This window comes from Trichomycterus rosablanca, chromosome 4 (genome assembly GCF_030014385.1).
Source record: "Trichomycterus rosablanca isolate fTriRos1 chromosome 4, fTriRos1.hap1, whole genome shotgun sequence".
Classification (NCBI taxonomy): Eukaryota; Metazoa; Chordata; class Actinopteri; order Siluriformes; family Trichomycteridae; genus Trichomycterus; species Trichomycterus rosablanca.
In genome coordinates this window covers 26,861,943-26,884,400 of record NC_085991.1, presented here as the reverse complement: position 1 = coordinate 26,884,400, position 22,458 = coordinate 26,861,943, and the positions used below count along the sequence as shown (strand labels likewise).

Genomic DNA, 22,458 nt, shown 5'->3' with positions numbered 1-22,458 from the left:
TTTCGTTTATTAATAAACATCCATTCCTGCATTTCAGGCCTGCAACACACAAATGATCTTTGCCAAGGGCACTGACACCGCCCCATACCATGACAGACCCTGGCTTTTGGACTTGTTGCTGATAACAGTCTGGATGGTCCTTTTTGTCTTTTGTCTGGAGCACACGGCATCCATTTTTTCCAAAAAAGACCTGGAATGATTCATCTGACCACAATACACATTTCTACTGTGTGATGGTCCATCCTAGATGCCTCCGAGCCCAGAGAAGTCGACACCACTTCTGGACATGGTTAACATAAGGCTTCTTTTAACAGTAAAGTTTTAAGTGGCATTTGTACATGTAACTCTGTGTTGTAGTGCTTGACAAATGTTTGCCAAAGTAATCCCTCACCCATGTGGTTATATCAGCTATTGTTGAGTGGCCGGTTCTTGATGCAGTGCCGTCTGAGGGATCGAAGATCACGGGTGTTCAGCTCAAGCTTACGCCCTTGGCCTTTACGCACTGAAATTACTCCCGATTCCTTGAATGGTTTAATGATATTATGCACTGTAGAGGGAGAAATATGCAAAACCCTTCCAATCTTTCTTTAAGGTTCATTGTTTTTAAACATTTCAATCATTTTCATACGCATTTGTTGACAAACTGGAGATCCTCTAATCATCTTTGCGGGATGCTGCTTTTGTACCAAACCATGATTACAATCACCTGTTAACATCACATCATCATTTAGTTTTTTCACCTCATTACTAGCCCTAAATTGCCCTGTCCCAACTTTTTTGGAATGAGTTGCAGACCTGAAATGCAGGAATAAAAGTTTATTAATAAATGAAATGAAGTTGAGCAGACAAAACATGAAATATCTCAGGTTCATCCTGTCTGCAATCAAATAAAAGTCAGTCACATAGTTTCCCAGCAATATGATGTAATTATCTCCAACTTTAAAACAACTGTTCTGGTTATGGTTCTAGTGGATCTGTCACCACCATACAACATACAACACTAGGCACGTTTAGAACACCCTGGTCAGGGCACCAATCCACCACCAAATGAACTCATTTATGTACAGTTGCAAATTGTTGGAAATATTCAACACTCGTTAAAGTATTATGGTGATGTGAATGCCATGTGTCTCATATTATGGTGATGTGTATAAAAAGTAAATACATTTCTAAAGCTTTTAAAAACTATGGTCACTGTGGAACTGTAACTAGGTGCAGTCAGGTTGTGGTTGGTTTAAATGTGCTTCAGAATGTCTGTAAGCAAATTGGAGTCAACCTGTCGCAATTTTAATCCACTGGACATTGGCTGCAAAAGACACCTGAATCTGTAAGACCCCAATTTACACTGGATCTCTGTGATCAAACTGTGGGAATGTGTTGTACAGGACTAAGATATAAATCACTATATAAAGCCTGGAGCGTTCCCAGGACCACAGTGGCCCTAGATCTAAAGCTCACTGAAACCTGATGATAGCAGTTCATAGATGTTCTCCATCCAATCTGACAAAGTTTAAGAGGATTCACCATAAAGAATGGGATAAACTGCCCAAATCCATGTGTGCAAGACTTAAGACATTTTCAAAATGACATGCAGCTGTAATCGATACCAGACATTTTCATTTTGTCTTTACTGGTGATTAGTTGTAGACTGAAAAATGATAGTTGTGGTGTAATAAAGGTTGTAGTTTTAAATTGCATCAACTGATACATGTTTTACAATCAAATAACTGGAGGGTCATGCAACTAGTCATTTAAACTCCCCTTTGGCAAACAAATTCACTTTCGCACATCCTTACTGTTATTAACTTTTAGCATCACCTGTGGTTTATAGAATGGTGTTGCATTAGCAGTATATGCTCTACTCATTTTCAACAAACATATATTAACGGGTATACAAATGAATTATAAGAGAAACCAGTCTGTTGAGATTTTAAATATTTACTACATTTAATAAGCTTTTATACATGGAGAAATTCAATGAATGCATGAATTTCAACCAAACAGATGTACTAAACAGGTGAAATGAACAGGTGCCAAGTGCTGCATTTCTTCAACGATCCACCTCTCCAAATACAATATCCTGAGTGCCTGCAGAAAGAAAAAAGCATTGTAATGATAAAGAAAAACAACCATTTTAACAGCATGACTGTAGATTGGTTTAACTAAAGAAGCATATATGAGCCAGATTCTAATCAGGGGGTTGAACAATTCTGAGACTGAAGTAGAAGCCATAAGTAAAAAAGAATAATATACACACCCCCTTAAACTAATACTTTGACTTTATGACAGCGTTCAGTATTTTTGGGTTGGAGTCTATCAGCATGGGACATCTTAACTTGGCAGTCTTTGCCTACTCTTCTGTCAAATTGTAAGGGCATCTTCTGAGCACAGCCCTCTTCATGTCACTCCACAGCTGTTCAGTTGGAGTCAGGTCTGGTTCTTCATCTTCTTCTGGTGAAGCCATTCTTTTGTTGGTATGGAGGTATGCTTTGGGTGTTAATGCTAAAAAGTGAAATTCCTCATATTGAGCTTTTTAGCAGAGGCCTAAATGTTTTGTGTCATATTTGGAACCGTTAACAATTCCCTGCACTATGACTAAAGCCCTAGTTTCAGCAAAAAAAACAAAAAAACAGCATACTGCTGCCACCACCATGCTTTACTTTGGTTTGGGTTTTAACGCCATTATAAGCTCTATATTTAGAGCCATCTCTATGGCGTGCCATGCTTTACTACTGTATGTGTATGGTGTTTGATAATAGTCCATGTTTTTGCACCAAACATACATTTGGGAATTATGGCCAAAATGTTTAATGCTGGTCTAATCAGACCATAACACCTTATCCCATGTGTTTTTGGCAGACTTCATGTAGGTTTTTACAAAATGCTTTTGTACCTTTCTTCTGACTGAAGCTTTTAAACAATGAGATCCCACTGATACATTTTAAGTTCTTTGTGAACCACGGCATTTACTATAAGATGCAACTGAGAAAATGTCAGAAAAATCCTACTTAAGTCACTTTTACTGATGCCAGATGTCACTGACTACTATTTAACATTAGTTTGAATGTCATTGGTTCAATTTAAGTTTTTTTTTTGCAATTAACCGGTGATTGCAGGCTTTTATATTTACTTTGGGTGAATCACCACCTTTAACCATTATTGTGGCAGTAATATTTTAATGCATATTTTTACATATCTTTGAGATTTGAGTATCTATGCTGTTTTTATGACGCTATAACTTAGTTTTACTTAAAAAAACAAAACAAAGCATGAACTTTGACTGGGGGTGTCTAAGCTTTTAAAACTTAAAGCTCATTTAAATCTTGTGCAAATAATGAAAAAAGTGCAACCGTTTGCATAGCTGGGACACAACAGAGGTCAATAAGCCAGTTTTGCAGGCCACACAAATATTATTACATAAAACACAAATTATTAACCCTCAGGTTGTGGGTTTCTGTGAATAACACTCCTTACCAATGATGGCCACCACATCAGCAAGCATGTGTCCTTTTGACATTTTATCCAATCCAGCCTGTAAAAAACATATTAAAGCATTAATTAAAAGACATTGGATAAATAAACAGTCTATGAAATAAGTTCAATCTTTAACATGTTTTTGGAGTAAAAATAATAGCTGTCCAAACTATTGTCTATACCTGTGTACTCAGTACTGAGTACAATTAGCTAAAAATTAATAAACATGTTAGGGAAATTAAAATGGCATAAGAACATGTCCATAAGACAAAGAGCTATTTTCTTGGAAAAAATAATACATATATGAATAATTTCCAATAAAATAATCTGTTTACCAAGTGAGCAAAACCAGGAGCTTTGATCTTGCAGCGGTAGGGTCTGCTGCTACCATCCGAGACCAAATACACACCAAACTCACCCTGTGGAAAGTGGCATCATTTAAATACCATTTTACAAATGAGTCAAAGTACACAGAATTCAGGATGTTATAACAATTAAGCCTTAGTACCAGGGCTTAGAACCCACATTATATTAAACATAGAGCATCAACAATGTTATATTTTATAAACTTCTTGTATGTATCAATAAATATACTTTCTCAGTTTACTAAGACTTATTAATGTATATTTTTATTTAATTCTATTTACATCATCATAATACATGTTTTATGTTAAATATTTCAAATTGCAACTATGTACTACTCCCCACAATGGTTTAGGCTTCAGCTTAGGCCTAAGATAAAGGCCACTTAAGCATGAGTGTCATAGCAGTAGTGTTTTTGTGAAGACAATTCAAGTGACAATACTTTGTCAATAATAATCTTTTAGAACACTGAACCACTGCTGGTCGCTTGGGTCAATTACTTAAGCCCACCACCAAAAAGACTCACATTTGTGTCTCATTAATGCCACTGACAAAAACTAGCCAAGACTTCTATAGAGTTGTTTAGGTGCTCACTGGCAAAGAAATACTTGAAGCAAAGAGTGTTCCTCCATGGTTTCACACTGGTCAGAGGTGGAACATCAGTTTAAGCCAGCGTGGATATTGTGCATGAGGCAATAGTTAACAATGCAATGGGGGAATTGGACCTGTCTAAATTATATTTAAAATATAAAGAAATTGGACATACAAGCAAACTGAATATATGGCGTTTTGATGCGAAACATCCAGTGAATGTTTAATTTTTTTGCATTTACAATTAGTGAACTCACCTTAGGTGCTTCTACAGCTGTGTAGGTAGCTCCTGGGGGAACTTGGTAACCCTCTGTGTAGAGCTTGAAATGATGGATCAGGGATTCCATAGACATCTATATGGAAAATTTTCAAATAAGAAACCATTCAGTAGGTCTACTGGACAACACTTTCTAAAGACAATGTAAAGAGTGCTACATCTTACAGCAAGACTTCTGAATTCAGTCCCCTAATTTTTCCCAGTCTCCCCGTTTCTGGCACTGAGAGAAACCCTTTATGATAGTGATGTTATAACCATGTACCAATATAGGAATTGTGTTAGTCATGTGATGTACAATGCCTGTTTTTTGCCAGATGTAGTGCTTTCTGACTCAACAGTAGTCTTCATTCTGCCACTCTGCCATAAAGGCCTGATTTATGTACTGCTGCAACTCTGTCCTACAGGATCTGCCAAATGACTAGTGATGAGTTCTATCTTTATCTTCTGACCAAGGCCATTCTTGTCCAAATGACCAATTTGGACAGACGATTACTCAAAGATTGTTAACTGGCTGTACCAACTTTGATCAATTTTAAAAATGTGCCTTGCAATGTAGTCTTGAGAACTCAAAGCCTTAAAATATTATATTATATCCTTGTTCTGATCTATTTCGTGTCACAATTTTATCAGAGATCTTTAGACGCAAACAGGGCGACACCTGATCACAAACTACAGCAAAGGGTAATAATTTTTGATTTTTAATACATGCTTCCTATTCGTCATTATGGGTCCTTAAGTGTAAACTGATAGGTAAAAATGGAAATACATTCCTTCAAAAACAAATCCACAACACAGTCTGAATTCACTGTATATAAAAATAAATGTTATACCAGCTAGTTCGTTTTATTACATTATTTTTACATTAATGTAAAACATGTCTACTCATTGAATGTTGCACTTATTACACACCAAGCGTTTCACTAAATAACAGGAATTTACAAAACCACGTGCAGTCTTGTTTGTGTACTGCAGCTTGATTTACTGTAAGCACATTTTACCCACACTCATTTGTCCTTGCACGCAAAAGCAAACGCAAACACATACACACTATTACCTTCATCTCAGATCTTTTGGGCGGTGCGATTTTGGCATCATCCACCTTAATCTCTCCTTCAGGCATCTTGTTGAGACACTGGTGCATGATTCTTAAAGACTGCCTCATCTCCTCTATTCGACATAAGTACCTATGTGTAAAAAAAGTCAGAATTTAACTACTCTTAATTCTCTATTTGACCGATTCAGACAATGACCTAGCTTAATTGCTCCTAATCGCTAACATAGTTTTGTCCCTGTTTAAGCCTAATAAACATTAATGTGCGTTATTTCTTTATTATTTTACATTAAGTACTCACCTATCATAGCAATCACCATTACTTCCGACAGGTACATCAAAGTCCACCTCATCATACTTGTCATAAGGCTGAGATTTCCTCAAGTCCCACTTAATACCAGAACCCCTCAACATCACCCCACTGAAAGTGAAAGAAACATACCAGACATTTACAACTTTAAAACCATTTAAATGGAAAAAAATATAACTGCAAAAAAATCTGTAAACACATGAACATGCACCTAAGTGAGCTGATATCATTTTTTCAGAAAAGTTGGGATATTTTGTAAATGAAATAAAAGTAACAATGCAGTCCTGAATCGTGTTAGTTGTCAACGGTTTTCTGAAATACTCCCAAGCTCATGTGGCTATTATGTGTAGCATGACAGTTCCTCATGCAGTGTCATCTCAGAGCTCAAAGGTGAATTTGATTTTTGAATTGATTTGAATCAGTGGCCTTATTCTACATGAACTGGAATTTCCCAAATCCTTTACTAATATTATGACCAGTAGATAACTATATTATTTACAATCCTGCATTGAAAATGTTCTTCTTTAAATAATTGACATTTCTCTCCTGAAATCCTTTCTCCTAAGGCCACAACGCATCATTGCTTGCAAAGACTCTTTTTATACCCAATCATTCCCTGTTTGTTTGTTTGATTCCCTTACCTCTTACCAATTTACCTGCTTATTGTGAAATGTTTCAAAATGAAGCAACTTAAATATTATATAATCTTTTCACTGATATTTTGCCCTGTCCCAACTTTTGGGTGGGTAGCTGGCAAAATGTTCAGAATCTATCATAGTTAGAAAATACATTTTGGTTGGTTAGCAAACATTAAAAATCATTTGTTTGTATTTTCAAATAAATAAATAAATAGAGAAAAAATAGGTTAATTAAAAGATTCTTGTTTTTATTTGATTTTACAACATATCCCAACATTTCTGGAAATGGGCTTTGTGCATCAATTGCATTAGAATAGTATCACCCTACCTGAAGCCATAGTTAAGTGCATCTTCTGCTCCAATAACTCCAATATCAACAGTTCTGTTTTTCCAAATGCGATTGTTGGTCAGCATCTACAAATGTACCATTGATATAGATTTGTTTGTTTGTTGTTTAACACCATGTTCATGGCAAGATAGGTACCTGCATTTTGTTCAATCATATAGAAGTTCAACAAAAAGTGTTCATATTCACACACATCGTAACTTCCTAAAACGTCCTAGCTAATTCCACAAAAAACCCATACCTCCTCCACCTCATCGACGCGGATAGAAAAGTTCTTACACCACTCGTAAATATCGTCCATAAGTCCCAGGGGCATGTCCTGAAACACAAACATTAACCTGAATTTATTTGGCATTAAACAACAACATTAACATTTGCAACATTAAACACACATGCAAACTGAACAGCAAAAAAATATAACAAATAGGCAGGATTGTTGATGTTAAATTGTATCCAGTCCAAAGCAATGCTCACACATTTTTGATGACTTAGTTAATATTGTTTTTCAATGTTTATGTCTTGTGTGACAAATACAGGATAGTTAATCATTCGGTCAATCAGACAAGAAATGTTAATGAGCTTCTCCGTCACACTGTTTATTATGCACTTGTCAGTATTAACTAGTTCACAAAGTTCCAGTTTTAAACAAACTAGCTTATGCTGACCTGATGGACACCTCCGGGTCTGACATAAGCAGCATGCATCCTGGCCCCAGACACTCTTTCATAAAACTCAAACATCTGTAAAAGACATAGGAAAAATAAACAGATTTTTGAGCTGGAATTAAACTGAGAACCAGCAAGTAGCCACACCATCATTTATTACATTTCTCATTGTGACTATGTTTTTATATGAAATTATAAAAACAATTGAACCAAAAACAAACAAAAGAGAAAATAGAAGTAATTTTACACCACAATAAAGTAAAACCATGTTTTTCCAAAATTAAACAGACATTATTTATTCACAGAAGTATTCATACCCTTGCTGTGGCACTTGTGGTCAAATGTATCCCGTTTGCTGTATTTATCTTTGAAATGTGTCTAGAACTTAACTGAGTCCACCTGTTGCAATTCCAGGTGATTGAACATAGTTTGGAAAGGCACATGTCTGGGTTTATAACTGCCAACAATTTAAACTGCATTGTCAAAACATAAACCAAGCCATGAAGTCCAACAAACAGTTTGTGGATCTCCGTAATCAAAATATGGCAGGGTGGGCTCTCGGCTGGCATAGCCGTATAACGTGCTAGCAAACCACTGCAGTGTTCAAACTCACGATTTTAAATTTTAGCAGTGCCACAGACCTGACCAGGCATCCACACAAACACAGCTGACTGTATTTGTGGGAGGGAACTGGTCTGGAAACCTGTGTGATTTGGGAGGGAGAGTCACATAGAGCATAACATGGCTCTGCGTATATGATTTGCCTCTGTGTGGGAATCCAATACTGGCAGGAGATAAGATGAGGCTGCAGATTGATCTTTTTAATCATATCAAGGGCTGTGCAAGCAGGAATAAAGTCACAACAGTAAATTTAAATAGATTGGAAGATAAATTAGAAAAATCTAAAAAAAAAAATATGGAATGGCAAAAATCAGTTAAACTGCAGTGGCCTCAATAATTTTGAAATGACAGAAACTTGCATGTTGAACCTTCTAGGAGTTGGCAATCAGACCAAACAGGGTATTCAAGCAAAAAGTACTTGGTTAGCAATGTAAATATTCTTGGTCTGAATTGATGGACAGATTACTGCAGACTTAAACACAAACATCCCTGAAAAAAAACCCCTCTTTTTAGCACACACATACTTAACACTAAGACTACAGCTATATACAGTGTATCACAAAAGTGAGTACACCGCTCACATTTCTGCAGATATTTAAGTATATCTTTTCATGGGACAACACTGACAAAATGACACTTTGACACAATGAAAAGTAGTCTGTGTGCAGCTTATATAACAGTGTAAATTTATTCTTCCCTCAAAATAACTCAATATACAGCCATTAATGTCTAAACCACCGGCAACAAAAGTGAGTACACCCCTAAGAGACTACACCCCTAAATGTCCAAATTGAGCACTGCTTGTCATTTTCCCTCCAAAATGTCATGTGACTTGTTAGTGTTACTAGGTCTCAGGTGTGCATAGGGAGCAGGTGTGTTCAATTTAGTAGTACAGCTCTCACACTCTCTCATACTGGTGACTAAAAGTTCCAACATGGCACCTCATGGCAAAGAACTCTCTGAGGATCTTAAAAGACGAATTGTTGCGCTACATGAAGATGGCCAAGGCTACAAGAAGATTGCCAACACCCTGAAACTGAGCTGCAGCACAGTGGCCAAGATCATCCAGCGTTTTAAAAGAGCAGGGTCCACTCAGAACAGACCTCGCGTTGGTCGTCCAAAGAAGCCGAGTGCACGTGCTCAGCGTCACATCCAACTGCTGTCTTTGAAAGATAGGCGCAGGAGTGCTGTCAGCATTGCTGCAGAGATTGAAAAGGTGGGGGGTCAGCCTGTCAGTGCTCAGACCATACGCCGCACACTACATCAAATTGGTCTGCATGGCTGTCACCCCAGAAGGAAGCCTCTTCTGAAGTCTCTACACAAGAAAGCCCGCAAACAGTTTGCTGAAGACATGTCAACAAAGGACATGGATTACTGGAACCATGTCCTATGGTCTGATGAGACCAAGATTAATTTGTTTGGTTCAGACGGTCTCAAGCATGTGTGGCGGCAATCAGGTGAGGAGTACAAAGATAAGTGTGTCATGCCTACAGTCAAGCACGGTGGTGGGAATGCCATGGTCTGGGGCTGCATGGGTGCAGCAGGTGTTGGGGAGTTACATTTCATTGAGGGACACATGAACTCCAATATGTAGTGTGAAATACTGAAGCAGAGCATGATCCCCTCCCTCCGGAAACTGGGTCGCAGGGCAGTGTTCCAGCATGATAATGACCCCAAACACACCTCTAAGACGACCACTGCTTTATTGAAGAGGCTGAGGGTAAAGGTGATGGACTGGCCAAGCATGTCTCCAGACCTAAACCCAATAGAACATCTTTGGGGCATCCTCAAGCGGAAGGTGGAGGAGCGCAAAGTCTCGAATATCCGCCAGCTCCGTGATGTCGTCATGGAGGAGTGGAAAAGCATTCCAGTGGCAACCTGTGAAGCTCTGGTAAACTCTGTGCCCAGGAGAGTTAAGGCAGTTCTGGGAAATAATGGTGGCCACACAAAATATTGACACTTCAGGAACTTTCACTAAGGGGTGTACTCACTTTTGTTGCCGGTGGTTTAGACATTAATGGCTGTATATTGAGTTATTTTGAGGGAAGAATAAATTTACACTGTTATATAAGCTGCACACAGACTACTTTTCATTGTGTCAAAGTGTCATTTTGTCAGTGTTGACCCATGAAAAGATATACTTAAATATCTGCAGAAATGTGAGGGGTGTACTCACTTTTGTGATACACTGTATATGTTTTCAGTCTTATATTATTAAGGAATTTGCTGATTACTTCTGTATTATCCTGGGTGAGAATGTCTTTGTATTGGGCGTACGTAGTGTTTGTCTTTCACGGTTGTAATTTTGACATTAATTCAGAATGTGTTTTATGCATTATGGGTAATTATGTGTTGATGGATGGGTATCAGTGGCAATAATACCGATTCAAAAATCAAATAAACAAGTGGGCAAAAGTCAGGAGGTCTGAATCTAAATTCTGTTGCACAAAGTAAGAGGTTCATCTTGGTCAAATCCTCTTACCTTTTCTCTCTCCTCAAACATCCAGAAGAAGGGTGTCATAGCACCAATGTCCAGAGCGTGTGTGGTGATGCCCATGATGTGGTTTAAAATACGAGTCATCTCACCATAAAGTACTGAGGACACATAACAGTTTATAAATGTATATATACACACATGCACATATACAGGGGTTGGACAATGAAACTGAAACACCTGTCATTTTAGTGTGGGAGGTTTCATGGCTAAATTGGACCAGTCTGGTGGCCAATCTTCATTAATTGCACATTGCACCAGTAAGAGCAGAGTGTGAAGGTTCAATTAGCAGGGTAAGAGCACAGTTTTGCTCAAAATATTGCAATGCACACAACATTATGGGTGACATACCAGAGTTCAAACGAGGACAAATTGTTGGTGCACGTCTTGCTGGCGCATCTGTGACCAAGACAGCAAGTCTTTGTGATGTATCAAGAGCCACGGTATCCAGGGTAATGTCAGCATACCACCAAGAAGGACAAACCACATCCAACAGGATTAACTGTGGACGCAAGAGGAAGCTGTCTGAAAGGGATGTTCGGGTGCTAACCCGGATTGTATCCAAAAAACATAAAACCACGGCTGCCCAAATCACGGCAGAATTAAATGTGCACCTCAACTCTCCTGTTTCCACCAGAACTGTCCGTCGGGAGCTCCACAGGGTCAATATACACGGCCGGGCTGCTATAGCCAAACCTTTGGTCACTCGTGCCAATGCCAAACGTCGGTTTCAATGGTGCAAGGAGCGCAAATCTTGGGCTGTGGACAATGTGAAACATGTATTGTTCTCTGATGAGTCCACCTTTACTGTTTTCCCCACATCCGGGAGAGTTACGGTGTGGAGAAGCCCCAAAGAAGCGTACCACCCAGACTGTTGCATGCCCAGAGTGAAGCATGGGGGTGGATCAGTGATGGTTTGGGCTGCCATATCATGGCATTCCCTTGGCCCATACTGCCAAGGACTACCGAACCATTCTGGAGGACCATGTGCATCCAATGGTTCAAACATTGTATCCTGAAGGCGGTGCCGTGTATCAGGATGACAATGCACCAATACACACAGCAAGACTGGTGAAAGATTGGTTTGATGAACATGAAAGTGAAGTTGAACATCTCCCATGGCCTGCACAGTCACCAGATCTAAATATTATTGAGCCACTTTGGGGTGTTTTGGAGAAGCGAGTCAGAAAACGTTTTCCTCCACCAGCATCACGTAGTGACCTGGCCACTATCCTGCAAGAAGAATGGCTTAAAATCCCTCTGACCACTGTGCAGGACTTGTATATGTCATTTCCAAGACGAATTGACGCTGTATTGGCCGCAAAAGGAGGCCCTACACCATACTAATAAATTATTGTGGTCTAAAACCAGGTGTTTCAGTTTCATTGTCCAACCCCTGTATGTAAACACACATATACTGTTGCCTCCTACCTCTGATCCACTGGGCTCGAGGTGGAGCTTGGATGTTTAGCAGCTTCTCCACTGCTAAAGAGTAGGCCTGCTCATTACACATCATGGACACATAGTCCAGCCTGTCAAAGTATGGAAGGGACTGCAGGCATGGACACAGAAAAGACAGAATCATTCTCTCTATCATTATAACACACAAAACAAACGCTATATAAAATATCTCAATTATTGCTGGTCATCATAACTGTACAAGATTTTGTGTAATTATAATACTAAACCTACAGCTTGTGTTTCTTTTCAGATCCTCAAATAAGGATTGAATGGTTTAATAAAGAAAGTTTAGGACTGGGTCACAGATCATATAATACATTTTCCCTAACCACGTCATCCTGGTCGGGGTCACAAAAGAAAAAAAAATAGTGACATACACTGTCATATATAACAGATTCAAATTTTGGGGGTGGAAAAAAAGTTATTCAATCTGAAAGATGTACCTGCAGGTAGGTCTTGTACTCAATGAGTTTCTCTGTGCCGCGGTGCAGCAGGCCAATGTGAGGGTCACATTTCTTCACTGACTCACCACTCAGCTCCATCACCAGACGCAGCACACCATGGGCAGCAGGGTGCTGGGGCCCGAAGTTTATAGTTAGATTAGAAACCTCCTTTTCTGCAGGGGGGTCTTTGTCTGTGGGAAAATATCAATACTGATTATAAACTAATGTTTTTGTTAGTTAGAAAACATGGACATATGATAATCGAACTAAATCAAGTGTTAAAATGATCTGTCAAATTAGTGCTCCTTTTTCTTTGAATGGTACCCTATGGTAAATCAAATCAATTGAAGCTGGGCTTTAAATATGGCACTTGCATTCTCTCAATTCAGTGGCAATTCTGTTTGACCCATCAATGGTCAGCACTGTTTCTTTCATTCATACAGCCCACTTTAATGTGCTTGGTTCCTGGTCAAGAAGGGTAACTAAGTTTAGCATGGTACAGTATGGGTCACTTGCAGTGGCGGCTGCTGGTCTTTCAAAGAGGGGAAAGCTCATTGTCGGCTTTAGGGCTGCAACTATCGATTATTTTTGTAATCGAGTATTCTATCGATTATTCCAGCGATTAATCGAGTAATCGGATAAGAAATACTTTTGCTTTAACAAAGAGCAAAAACAAATACATATTAGATTAAATAAGACATGTTTCTTAAACCAAACTGTACATTTGTAGTCCTTGCATACAGGACAGTTTAACATTTTTTAAATGCAAAAAAAAAATAATAAAAAAATAAATCAATTTACTTTTAAAATGTAAACAGGCAACCTGAAACATCAGGTCATCAAGTCATAAATAATAATAAACAAAAATACATGAACATAAGCCTGTAATTTGTGCAACTTTCAAAAAAAAGTTTCAGCTACAGCTCACGCAGAACATAAAGCTTTAATATTTTGTTGGGAGGTTTTGTGGTGTTTGTAGGGGGATAAAAATCTGTCAGGATTGTGTCTCTAGATGAGGTAGATCTGGTGTGTGTGTGTGTGTGTGTATGTATGTGTGTGTTTGCCTAAATCTTCATAAAAGCCTGTGGTGGTTGAAACGAAGTAAAGTCAGTAAACATGAGTAAAGTAAACACGACGCTCTGATGGTGTGGATTTTCTACTGAGTTTTAGTTTTATCAGCTTAAAATGATCTCAAACTTTCTGTGGTTTTCTCTGTCCAGTCTCCTCCTGTTCGCTATTTTCTCTCTATATTTTGCAGTCCGCGCTATCAAATCTCGGCTGCGTCCTAAACTGATACGTTCAGTTCGCAGGAGCGGCGAACGTGTCCAAATACGTAGTGTTCATTAAACTGTCCGCAAAAAGAACCCGGATTAAGTCCTGTTAAGTTCTGTTTATGTTTAAGATATTTGGGACGCAGCCCTCAGATACTTCACCTCACCTGCACACAGCGTTAAACACGCTGCGCAAAAGTGAAAGTCGTCCGTGTAAAACACCGTGAGCTGTATATGGTTGTGCGGATTAAACGATTCCTCGATGCAAAAAATTTGAATCGATGATTTTTAGTAATTGATTTACTCGAGTTACTCGAGGAATCGTTTCAGCCCTAGTCGGCTTACATCATAAAATTTGTCAATTTATTTATATATAAATGTATAAATTCTCCCCTTTGTTAGTTTTCAAGAAAATGGCATGAAATAGGTTGCAGTTTGTCTTCCGACTTCACTCGCAAAATCCGCGATGGTACTGGAGCTCCCAGCGACAGCTGTCAATCAAAACGGGATTCAGCCTTTCGACTGATCCTCCAATCATCTTGCAGAAGCTCAGCGTCCAGACCCGCCCACAGCTCATTCACCCCCAGAGACGCTCAGCGTCCAGGGGCGGGACAAAATCATGGCATTTATCCAATGACCGGCGAGTTTCAAAGCCCCGCCCATGCAGCCCCATAGAAGCAAAGAGACGCTCAGCTTCTGCGGGCAAATGCATTGACGCTCCGGGAATGTATGAGTTAAGTTAACAAAATCGAGTCGATTTGTGATAAGCAGCTGATTCTGAACGAACTCGTCTTCGAGATGAACGTGTTCTAACGCATTTGTAGTCAATGAAATGTTAACAAAACTGTACATATTTGACCATTTAATTTTGGACATTTTAGGGGAAGCTGAGCTTCCCTTGCAGTCTTAGAGAAATCGCCACTGGACTTGGCAATGAAAATAACAACTAACTGTGGGATCACAGATTAAAGACATGCCATACCATAGGGTACTGTGAAGTGAAAAGAGGGCACATGTGGCGATATTGCCCTCCATTCATCTGGGAAAACTTATCACAAGATTTTGGAGGGTGTATAAGGAAATTTTAGTCAAAAAAGCATTTGTCCGGTCAGGCACTGATGCTGGATGAGAAAGTCTGGCTGGCGATTAATATTCTAATTGATCTTAAATCTATTCACTGGGGTTGTGCAGGGCTCTGTGCAGACATTACTCCACACTAAACTCTATCTTGGTAAAACAATAAAGAGCTTTTCGCAACTTTAAACAATAGGCAATAGATGTGGCTGAAAAGATGTCTACATACTATGGGATACCCTTGCCTTGATTTATTAAGAGCCAGATTATACACTGATTACTCACAACAATGTGCCAAGCTAAAAATAAAGTAGAAATGGTCACAGGGTCAAATGTTACAAACCATTCCATGGTGGTGGGTTCCAGTTCTTGGTGACAGCAGTCGGGTACATGACCGCTCCTGCATACTGCTCTGTCCACTCAACATCGGGCTGCCATTGCTTGTGCCTACAAGGAGGAGAAAAGACAACTTCAGCATATGGATGTGACATCACATGGACTTTTGAACAATCCATATATTTGTTTCAAAATTACAGTGCACATTATAAGAAAAGATACTTGAATTGATACAAAAACTGGGGGTTGGGGGGCTCGGCGGCTGGGAAACCCTGACTGGACTTTGTCACTGCCGAGAGGAGAGGGCAGCACGGCCGCTGGGAAACTTCAGGTGGACTCTTGCGTCCCTGGGACACCGCTCCGGGACAGGGGGCCTTGGGAGGGACCGCCCGTGCGTCCTCGGCTCCCCGACAAAAGGTTGGATCGAGGGATGACTTTCAATGGATCGCAGCGATGGAGCTGCTCTGCCACTCACGACACCCTGACCCAGAATCAGGTCGTTTACGAGTCATTTAGCACCAGGTTCAACACAAACTTGCGGTGCTCAATCGGAGAGGGTGCGCTGGGGGGGTTGCACTCTTAATTCATGCCTATGTCTGCTGACCATTAGATGTTATGCACTGGTACTCTGTGTTTGCCAAGCATGTACACACCAGACAGTGGTAGCCTAGTGGGTAGAGCTGTATGTTACCAACTACAGTAGACCCTTGACTTACGAGTTTAATTGGTTCCAAAGGGCTGTTCTTTTATTCCCCATAAGAAATAATGTAAATAGAATTAATCTGTGCCAGACCTCCTAAACCACCCCCTTACCTAATCTTTCTGTCTTAAATGGTCTTTTTTGTTATGAATACAAGTAAATTTTCCCTTAAATCTTAAATTATAGAATAGACATCACTGTAATAAACAACAATACACAGTAGTACTGTACTGTACATAAAAAACACATCACATTTCAGTACAGTTCGTGTGCTGTACTATACACCATAATACATTTCCTTCTTTTTTTACAAAATGTATCTACCAGAAACAACAATAACTCTCATATTTCTCTATTATTTCCTTCTTTATTTCAATAGTGTTGTATTTTGTAGGTGTAATTGCACGAAAGAAAGAATACTTTACTGAGCCAAATTCCTTCTTCTCTCTCACTCACTGTCCCCTCTGTCTGATACACAGTGACAGCTACAGGCAGGAGTAATTATACAACACAACAAATAGTGATTTTTTTTTTTTCATTTTCTCACCACTGTGCTTCCTCAGCACCTTCTTTGGGGACATTTTAATATTGAATTTTACAAAATATAAACAAAACACCGTCCGCTGTCCGCTCACTGTATGTACATATATACAGTGTATCACAAAAGTGAGTACACCCCTCACATTTCTGCAGATATTTAAGTATATCTTTTCATGGGACAACACTGACAAAATGACACTTTGACACAATGAAAAGTAGTCTGTGTGCAGCTTATATAACAGTGTAAATTTATTCTTCCCTCAAAATAACTCAATATACAGCCATTAATGTCTAAACCACCGGCAACAAAAGTGAGTACACCCCTAAGAGACTACACCCCTAAATGTCCAAATTGAGCACTGCTTGTCATTTTCCCTCCAAAATGTCATGTGATTTGTTAGTGTTACTAGGTCTCAGGTGTGCATAGGGAGCAGGTGTGTTCAATTTAGTAGTACAGCTCTCACACTCTCTCATACTGGTGACTAAAAGTTCCAACATGGCACCTCATGGCAAAGAACTCTCTGAGGATCTTAAGAGACGAATTGTTGCGCTACATGAAGATTGCCAACACCCTGAAACTGAGCTGCAGCACAGTGGCCAAGATCATCCAGCGTTTTAAAAGAGCAGGGTCCACTCAGAACAGACCTCGCGTTGGTCGTCCAAAGAAGCTGAGTGCACGTGCTCAGCGTCACATCCAACTGCTGTCTTTGAAAGATAGGCGCAGGAGTGCTGTCAGCATTGCTGCAGAGATTGAAAAGGTGGGGGGTCAGCCTGTCAGTGCTCAGACCATACGCCGCACACTACATCAAATTGGTCTGCATGGCTGTCACCCCAGAAGGAAGCCTCTTCTGAAGTCTCTACACAAGAAAGCCCGCAAACAGTTTGCTGAAGACATGGCAACAAAGGACATGGATTACTGGAACCATGTCCTATGGTCTGATGAGACCAAGATTAATTTGTTTGGTTCAGATGGTCTCAAGCATATGTGGCGGCAATCAGGTGAGGAGTACAAAGATAAGTGTGTCATGCCTACAGTCAAGCATGGTGGTGGGAATGCCATGGTCTGGGGCTGCATGAGTGCAGCAGGTGTTGGGGAGTTACATTTCATTGAGGGACACATGAACTCCAATATGTACTGTGAAATACTGAAGCAGAGCATGATCCCCTCCCTCCGGAAACTGGGTCGCAGGGCAGTGTTCCAGCATGATAATGACCCCAAACACACCTCTAAGATGACCACTGCTTTATTGAAGAGGCTGAGGGTAAAGGTGATGGACTGGCCAAGCATGTCTCCAGACCTAAACCCAATAGAACATCTTTGGGGCATCCTTAAGCGGAAGGTGGAGGAGCGCAAAGTCTCGAATATCCGCCAGCTCCGTGATGTCGTCATGGAGGAGTGGAAAAGCATTCCAGTGGCAACCTGTGAAGCTCTGGTAAACTCCATGCCCAGGAGAGTTAAGGCAGTTCTGGGAAATAATGGTGGCCACACAAAATATTGACACTTTAGGAACTTTCACTAAGGGGTGTACTCACTTTTGTTGCCGGTGGTTTAGACATTAATGGCTGTATATTGAGTTATTTTGAGGGAAGAATAAATTTACACTGTTATATAAGCTGCACACAGACTACTTTTCATTGTGTCAAAGTGTCATTTTGTCAGTGTTGTCCCATGAAAAGATATACTTAAATATCTGCAGAAATGTGAGGGGTGTACTCACTTTTGTGATACACTGTATATATACAGTGTATCACAAAAGTGAGTACACCCCTCACATTTCTGCAAATATTTTATTATATCTTTTCATGGGACAACACTATAGAAATGAAACTTGGATATAACTTAGAGTAGTCAGTGTACAACTTGTATAGCAGTGTAGATTTACTGTCTTCTGAAAATAACTCAACACACAGCCATTAATGTCTAAATGGCTGGCAACATAAGTGAGTACACCCCACAGTGAACATGTCCAAATTGTGCCCAAAGTGTCAATATTTTGTGTGACCACCATTATTATCCAGCACTGCCTTAACCCTCCTGGGCATGGAATTCACCAGAGCTGCACAGGTTGCTACTGGAATCCTCTTCCACTCCTCCATGATGACATCACAGAGCTGGTGGATGTTAAACACCTTGAACTCCTCCACCTTCCACTTGAGGATGCGCCACAGGTGCTCAATTGGGTTTAGTCCATCACCTTTACCTTCAGCTTCCTCAGCAAGGCAGTTGTCATCTTGGAGGTTGTGTTTGGGGTCGTTATCCTGTTGGAAAACTGCCATGAGGCCCAGTTTTCGAAGGGAGGGGATCATGCTCTGTTTCAGAATGTCACAGTACATGTTGGAATTCATGTTTCCCTCAATGAACTGCAGCTCCCCAGTGCCAGCAACACTCATGCAGCCCAAGACCATGATGCTACCACCACCATGCTTGACTGTAGGCAAGATACAGTTGTCTTGGTACTTCTCACCAGGGCGCCACACATGCTGGACACCATCTGAGCCAAACAAGTTTATCTTGGTCTCGTCAGACCACAGGGCATTCCAGTAATCCATGTTCTTGGACTGCTTGTCTTCAGCAAACCGTTTGTGGGCTTTCTTGTGCGTCAGCTTCCTTCTGGGATGACGACCATGCAGACCGAGTTGATGCAGTGTGCGGTGTATGGTCTGAGCACTGACAGGCTGACCTCCCACGTCTTCAACCTCTGCAGCAATGCTGGCAGCACTCATGTGTCTATTTTTTAAAGCCAACCTCTGGATATGACGCCGAACACGTGGACTCAACTTCTTTGGTCGACCCTGGCGAAGCCTGTTCCGAGTGGAACCTGTCCTGGAAAACCGCTGTATGACCTTGGCCACCATGCTGTAGCTCAGTTTCAGGGTGTTAGCAATCTTCATATAGCCCAGGCCATCTTTGTGGAGAGCAACAATTCTATTTCTCACATCCTCAGAGAGTTCTTTGCCATGAGGTGCCATGTTGAATATCCAGTGGCCAGTATGAGAGAATTTTACCCAAAACACCAAATTTAACAGCCCTGCTCCCCATTTACACCTGGGACCTTGACACATGACACCAGGGAGGGACAACGACACATTTGGGCACAATTTGGACATGTTCACTGTGGGGTGTACTCACTTATGTTGCCAGTTATTTAGACATTAATGGCTGTGTGTTGAGTTATTTTCAGAAGACAGTAAATCTACACTGCTATACAAGTTGTACACTGACTACTCTAAGTTATATTCAAGTTTCATGTCTATAGTGTTGTCCCATGAAAAGATATAATGAAATATTTGCAGAAATGTGAGGGGTGTACTCACTTTTGTGATACACTGTATATATATATATATATATATGTATATATATATATATACAGGGGTTGGACAAAATAACTGAAACACCTGTCATTTTAGTGTGGGAGGTTTCATGGCTAAATTGGACCAGTCTGGTGGCCAATCTTCATTAATTGCACATTGCACCAGTAAGAGCAGAGTGTGAAGGTTCAATTAGCAGGGTAAGAGCACAGTTTTGCTCAAAATATTGCAATGCACACAACATTATGGGTGACATACCAGAGTTCAAAAGAGGACAAATTGTTGGTGCACGTCTCGCTGGCGCATCTGTGACCAAGACAGCAAGTCTTTGTGATGTATCAAGAGCCACGGTATCCAGGGTAATGTCAGCATACCACCAAGAAGGACAAACCACATCCAACAGGATTAACTGTGGACGCAAGAGGAAGCTGTCTGAAAGGGATGTTCGGGTGCTAACCCGGATTGTATCCAAAAAACATAAAACCACGGCTGCCCAAATCACGGCAGAATTAAATGTGCACCTCAACTCTCCTGTTTCCACCAGAACTGTCCGTCGGGAGCTCCACAGGGTCAATTTACACGGCCGGGCTGCTATAGCCAAACCTTTGGTCACTCGTGCCAATGCCAAACGTCGGTTTCAATGGTGCAAGGAGCGCAAATCTTGGGCTGTGGACAATGTGAAACATGTATTGTTCTCTGATGAGTCCACCTTTACTGTTTTCCCCACATCCGGGAGAGTTACGGTGTGGAGAAGCCCCAAAGAAGCGTACCACCCAGACTGTTGCATGCCCAGAGTGAAGCATGGGGGTGGATCAGTGATGGTTTGGGCTGCCATATCATGGCATTCCCTTGGCCCAATACTTGTGCTAGATGGGCGCGTCACTGCCAAGGACTACCGAACCATTCTGGAGGACCATGTGCATCCAATGGCGGTGCCGTCTATCAGGATGACAATGCACCAATACACACAGCAAGACTGGTGAAAGATTGGTTTGATGAACATGAAAGTGAAGTTGAACATCTCCCATGGCCTGCACAGTCACCAGATCTAAATATTATTGAGCCACTTTGGGGTGTTTTGGAGAAGCGAGTCAGGAAACGTTTTCCTCCACCAGCATCACGTAGTGACCTGGCCACTATCCTGCAAGAAGAATGGCTTAAAATCCCTCTGACCACTGTGCAGGACTTGTATATGTCATTTCCAAGACGAATTGACGCTGTATTGGCAGCAAAAGGAGGCCCTACACCATACTAATAAATTATTGTGGTCTAAAACCAGGTGTTTCAGTTTCATTGTCCAACCCCTATATATATATATATATATATATATATATATATATATATATATATATATATATATATAGAGAGAGAGAGAGAGAGAGAGAGAGAGAGAGAGAGAGAGAGAGAGAGAGAGAGAGAGAGAGAGAGAGAGAGAGAGAGAGAGAGAGACGGTTGGAGTGAACTTGTTCGTGACGTCACGTGTTTCGTGAATTTCTGTTCGTAATCTGAAATTTGTTCGTACGTTAAGTTGAAAAAGATCGTTCGTAACCCGAAATGTTCATATGGTAAACCGTTGGTAACTCAAGGGTCTACTGTAAAAGGTTGTTTGTTCAAATACTGGCTTTGCCATACATCCACTGTTGGTCTCTTGAGCAAAGCCTTAACCCTTTCGATTCCAGGGGCACCTTACAACGCTCAAAAAAACCACCTCCTTCTACTGTACATGTGTATATGTACATATGACAAATAAAGGCATTCCATCTTTACTTGATTATCAGCTGATGACATGTCAATATCAGCCTTTAATTCTCTAAGAAGGCTTTCAACAGGAGTTTGGAGCATGCCTGTGGTAATTTGTTCCCATTCAGTTGAACCAGCATGTGTGAGGTCAGGCACTAACGTTGGACAAGGTGGCCTGGTTCGTAATCGACGGACCAATTCATCCCAGTCAGATAACAAAAAGACATTACAAAATACCATTCTGTGTATATATTCAGAAAACCTGAAACACACATGCAGTATTTACACTACGCAGCATGTACACAAACTACCAACAGTCAAAGCCTGCCCTTATCGAACCCCTAACTGCTGGCTAGCTGTGCAACAATCACAATACTAAATGTGATAAAGATTTTACATTATAAGCCACGTTTCACACCAATAATCACAACCTAACGCTACCATACACAGTTAATTATGCGTTAAATGAATCGACACATTAAATACAGGTGTCGGTTAAAGTTCGAAGCTAATGTTACTGAACTGCAGCACAGAAATGCTCGCATTATCTCGAAGCAACAATTTACACATTATATACAGTAATACTGTAGTTTTAAAGCATTTTATTGTCTGCCAGACTCGATTTACCTGCTTTGAAGCAAAGCGCATCCAGGAGTCAGAACATTTTTGTTTAAAATTGCTGCTGAAGGACGTCCGAGTTGAGCAAGCGACCTCAGCATAGTCGCCGCCATTTTTGCAGGCCGACCGACTGAAC

The 22,458-nt window shown here is 40.5% G+C and overlaps 1 protein-coding gene across 1 annotated transcript; it reads right to left on the bottom strand.

Annotated features, from left to right (window-relative positions):
• Positions 1–1,922: 1,922 nt before the first annotated feature.
• ndufs2 (NADH:ubiquinone oxidoreductase core subunit S2) lies at positions 1,923–22,458 on the bottom strand. Its single transcript, XM_062993141.1, has 14 exons — positions 22,332–22,458; positions 15,423–15,526; positions 12,735–12,925; positions 12,262–12,382; positions 10,819–10,931; positions 7,716–7,790; positions 7,292–7,369; positions 7,033–7,118; positions 6,058–6,177; positions 5,760–5,889; positions 4,686–4,781; positions 3,810–3,893; positions 3,475–3,532; positions 1,923–2,088 (listed from the first exon to the last, which is right to left on the bottom strand). Exons 1-14 carry the CDS (start codon positions 22,433–22,435, stop codon positions 2,051–2,053), a joined length of 1,398 nt encoding a protein of 465 aa, XP_062849211.1. The 5' UTR covers positions 22,436–22,458; the 3' UTR covers positions 1,923–2,050.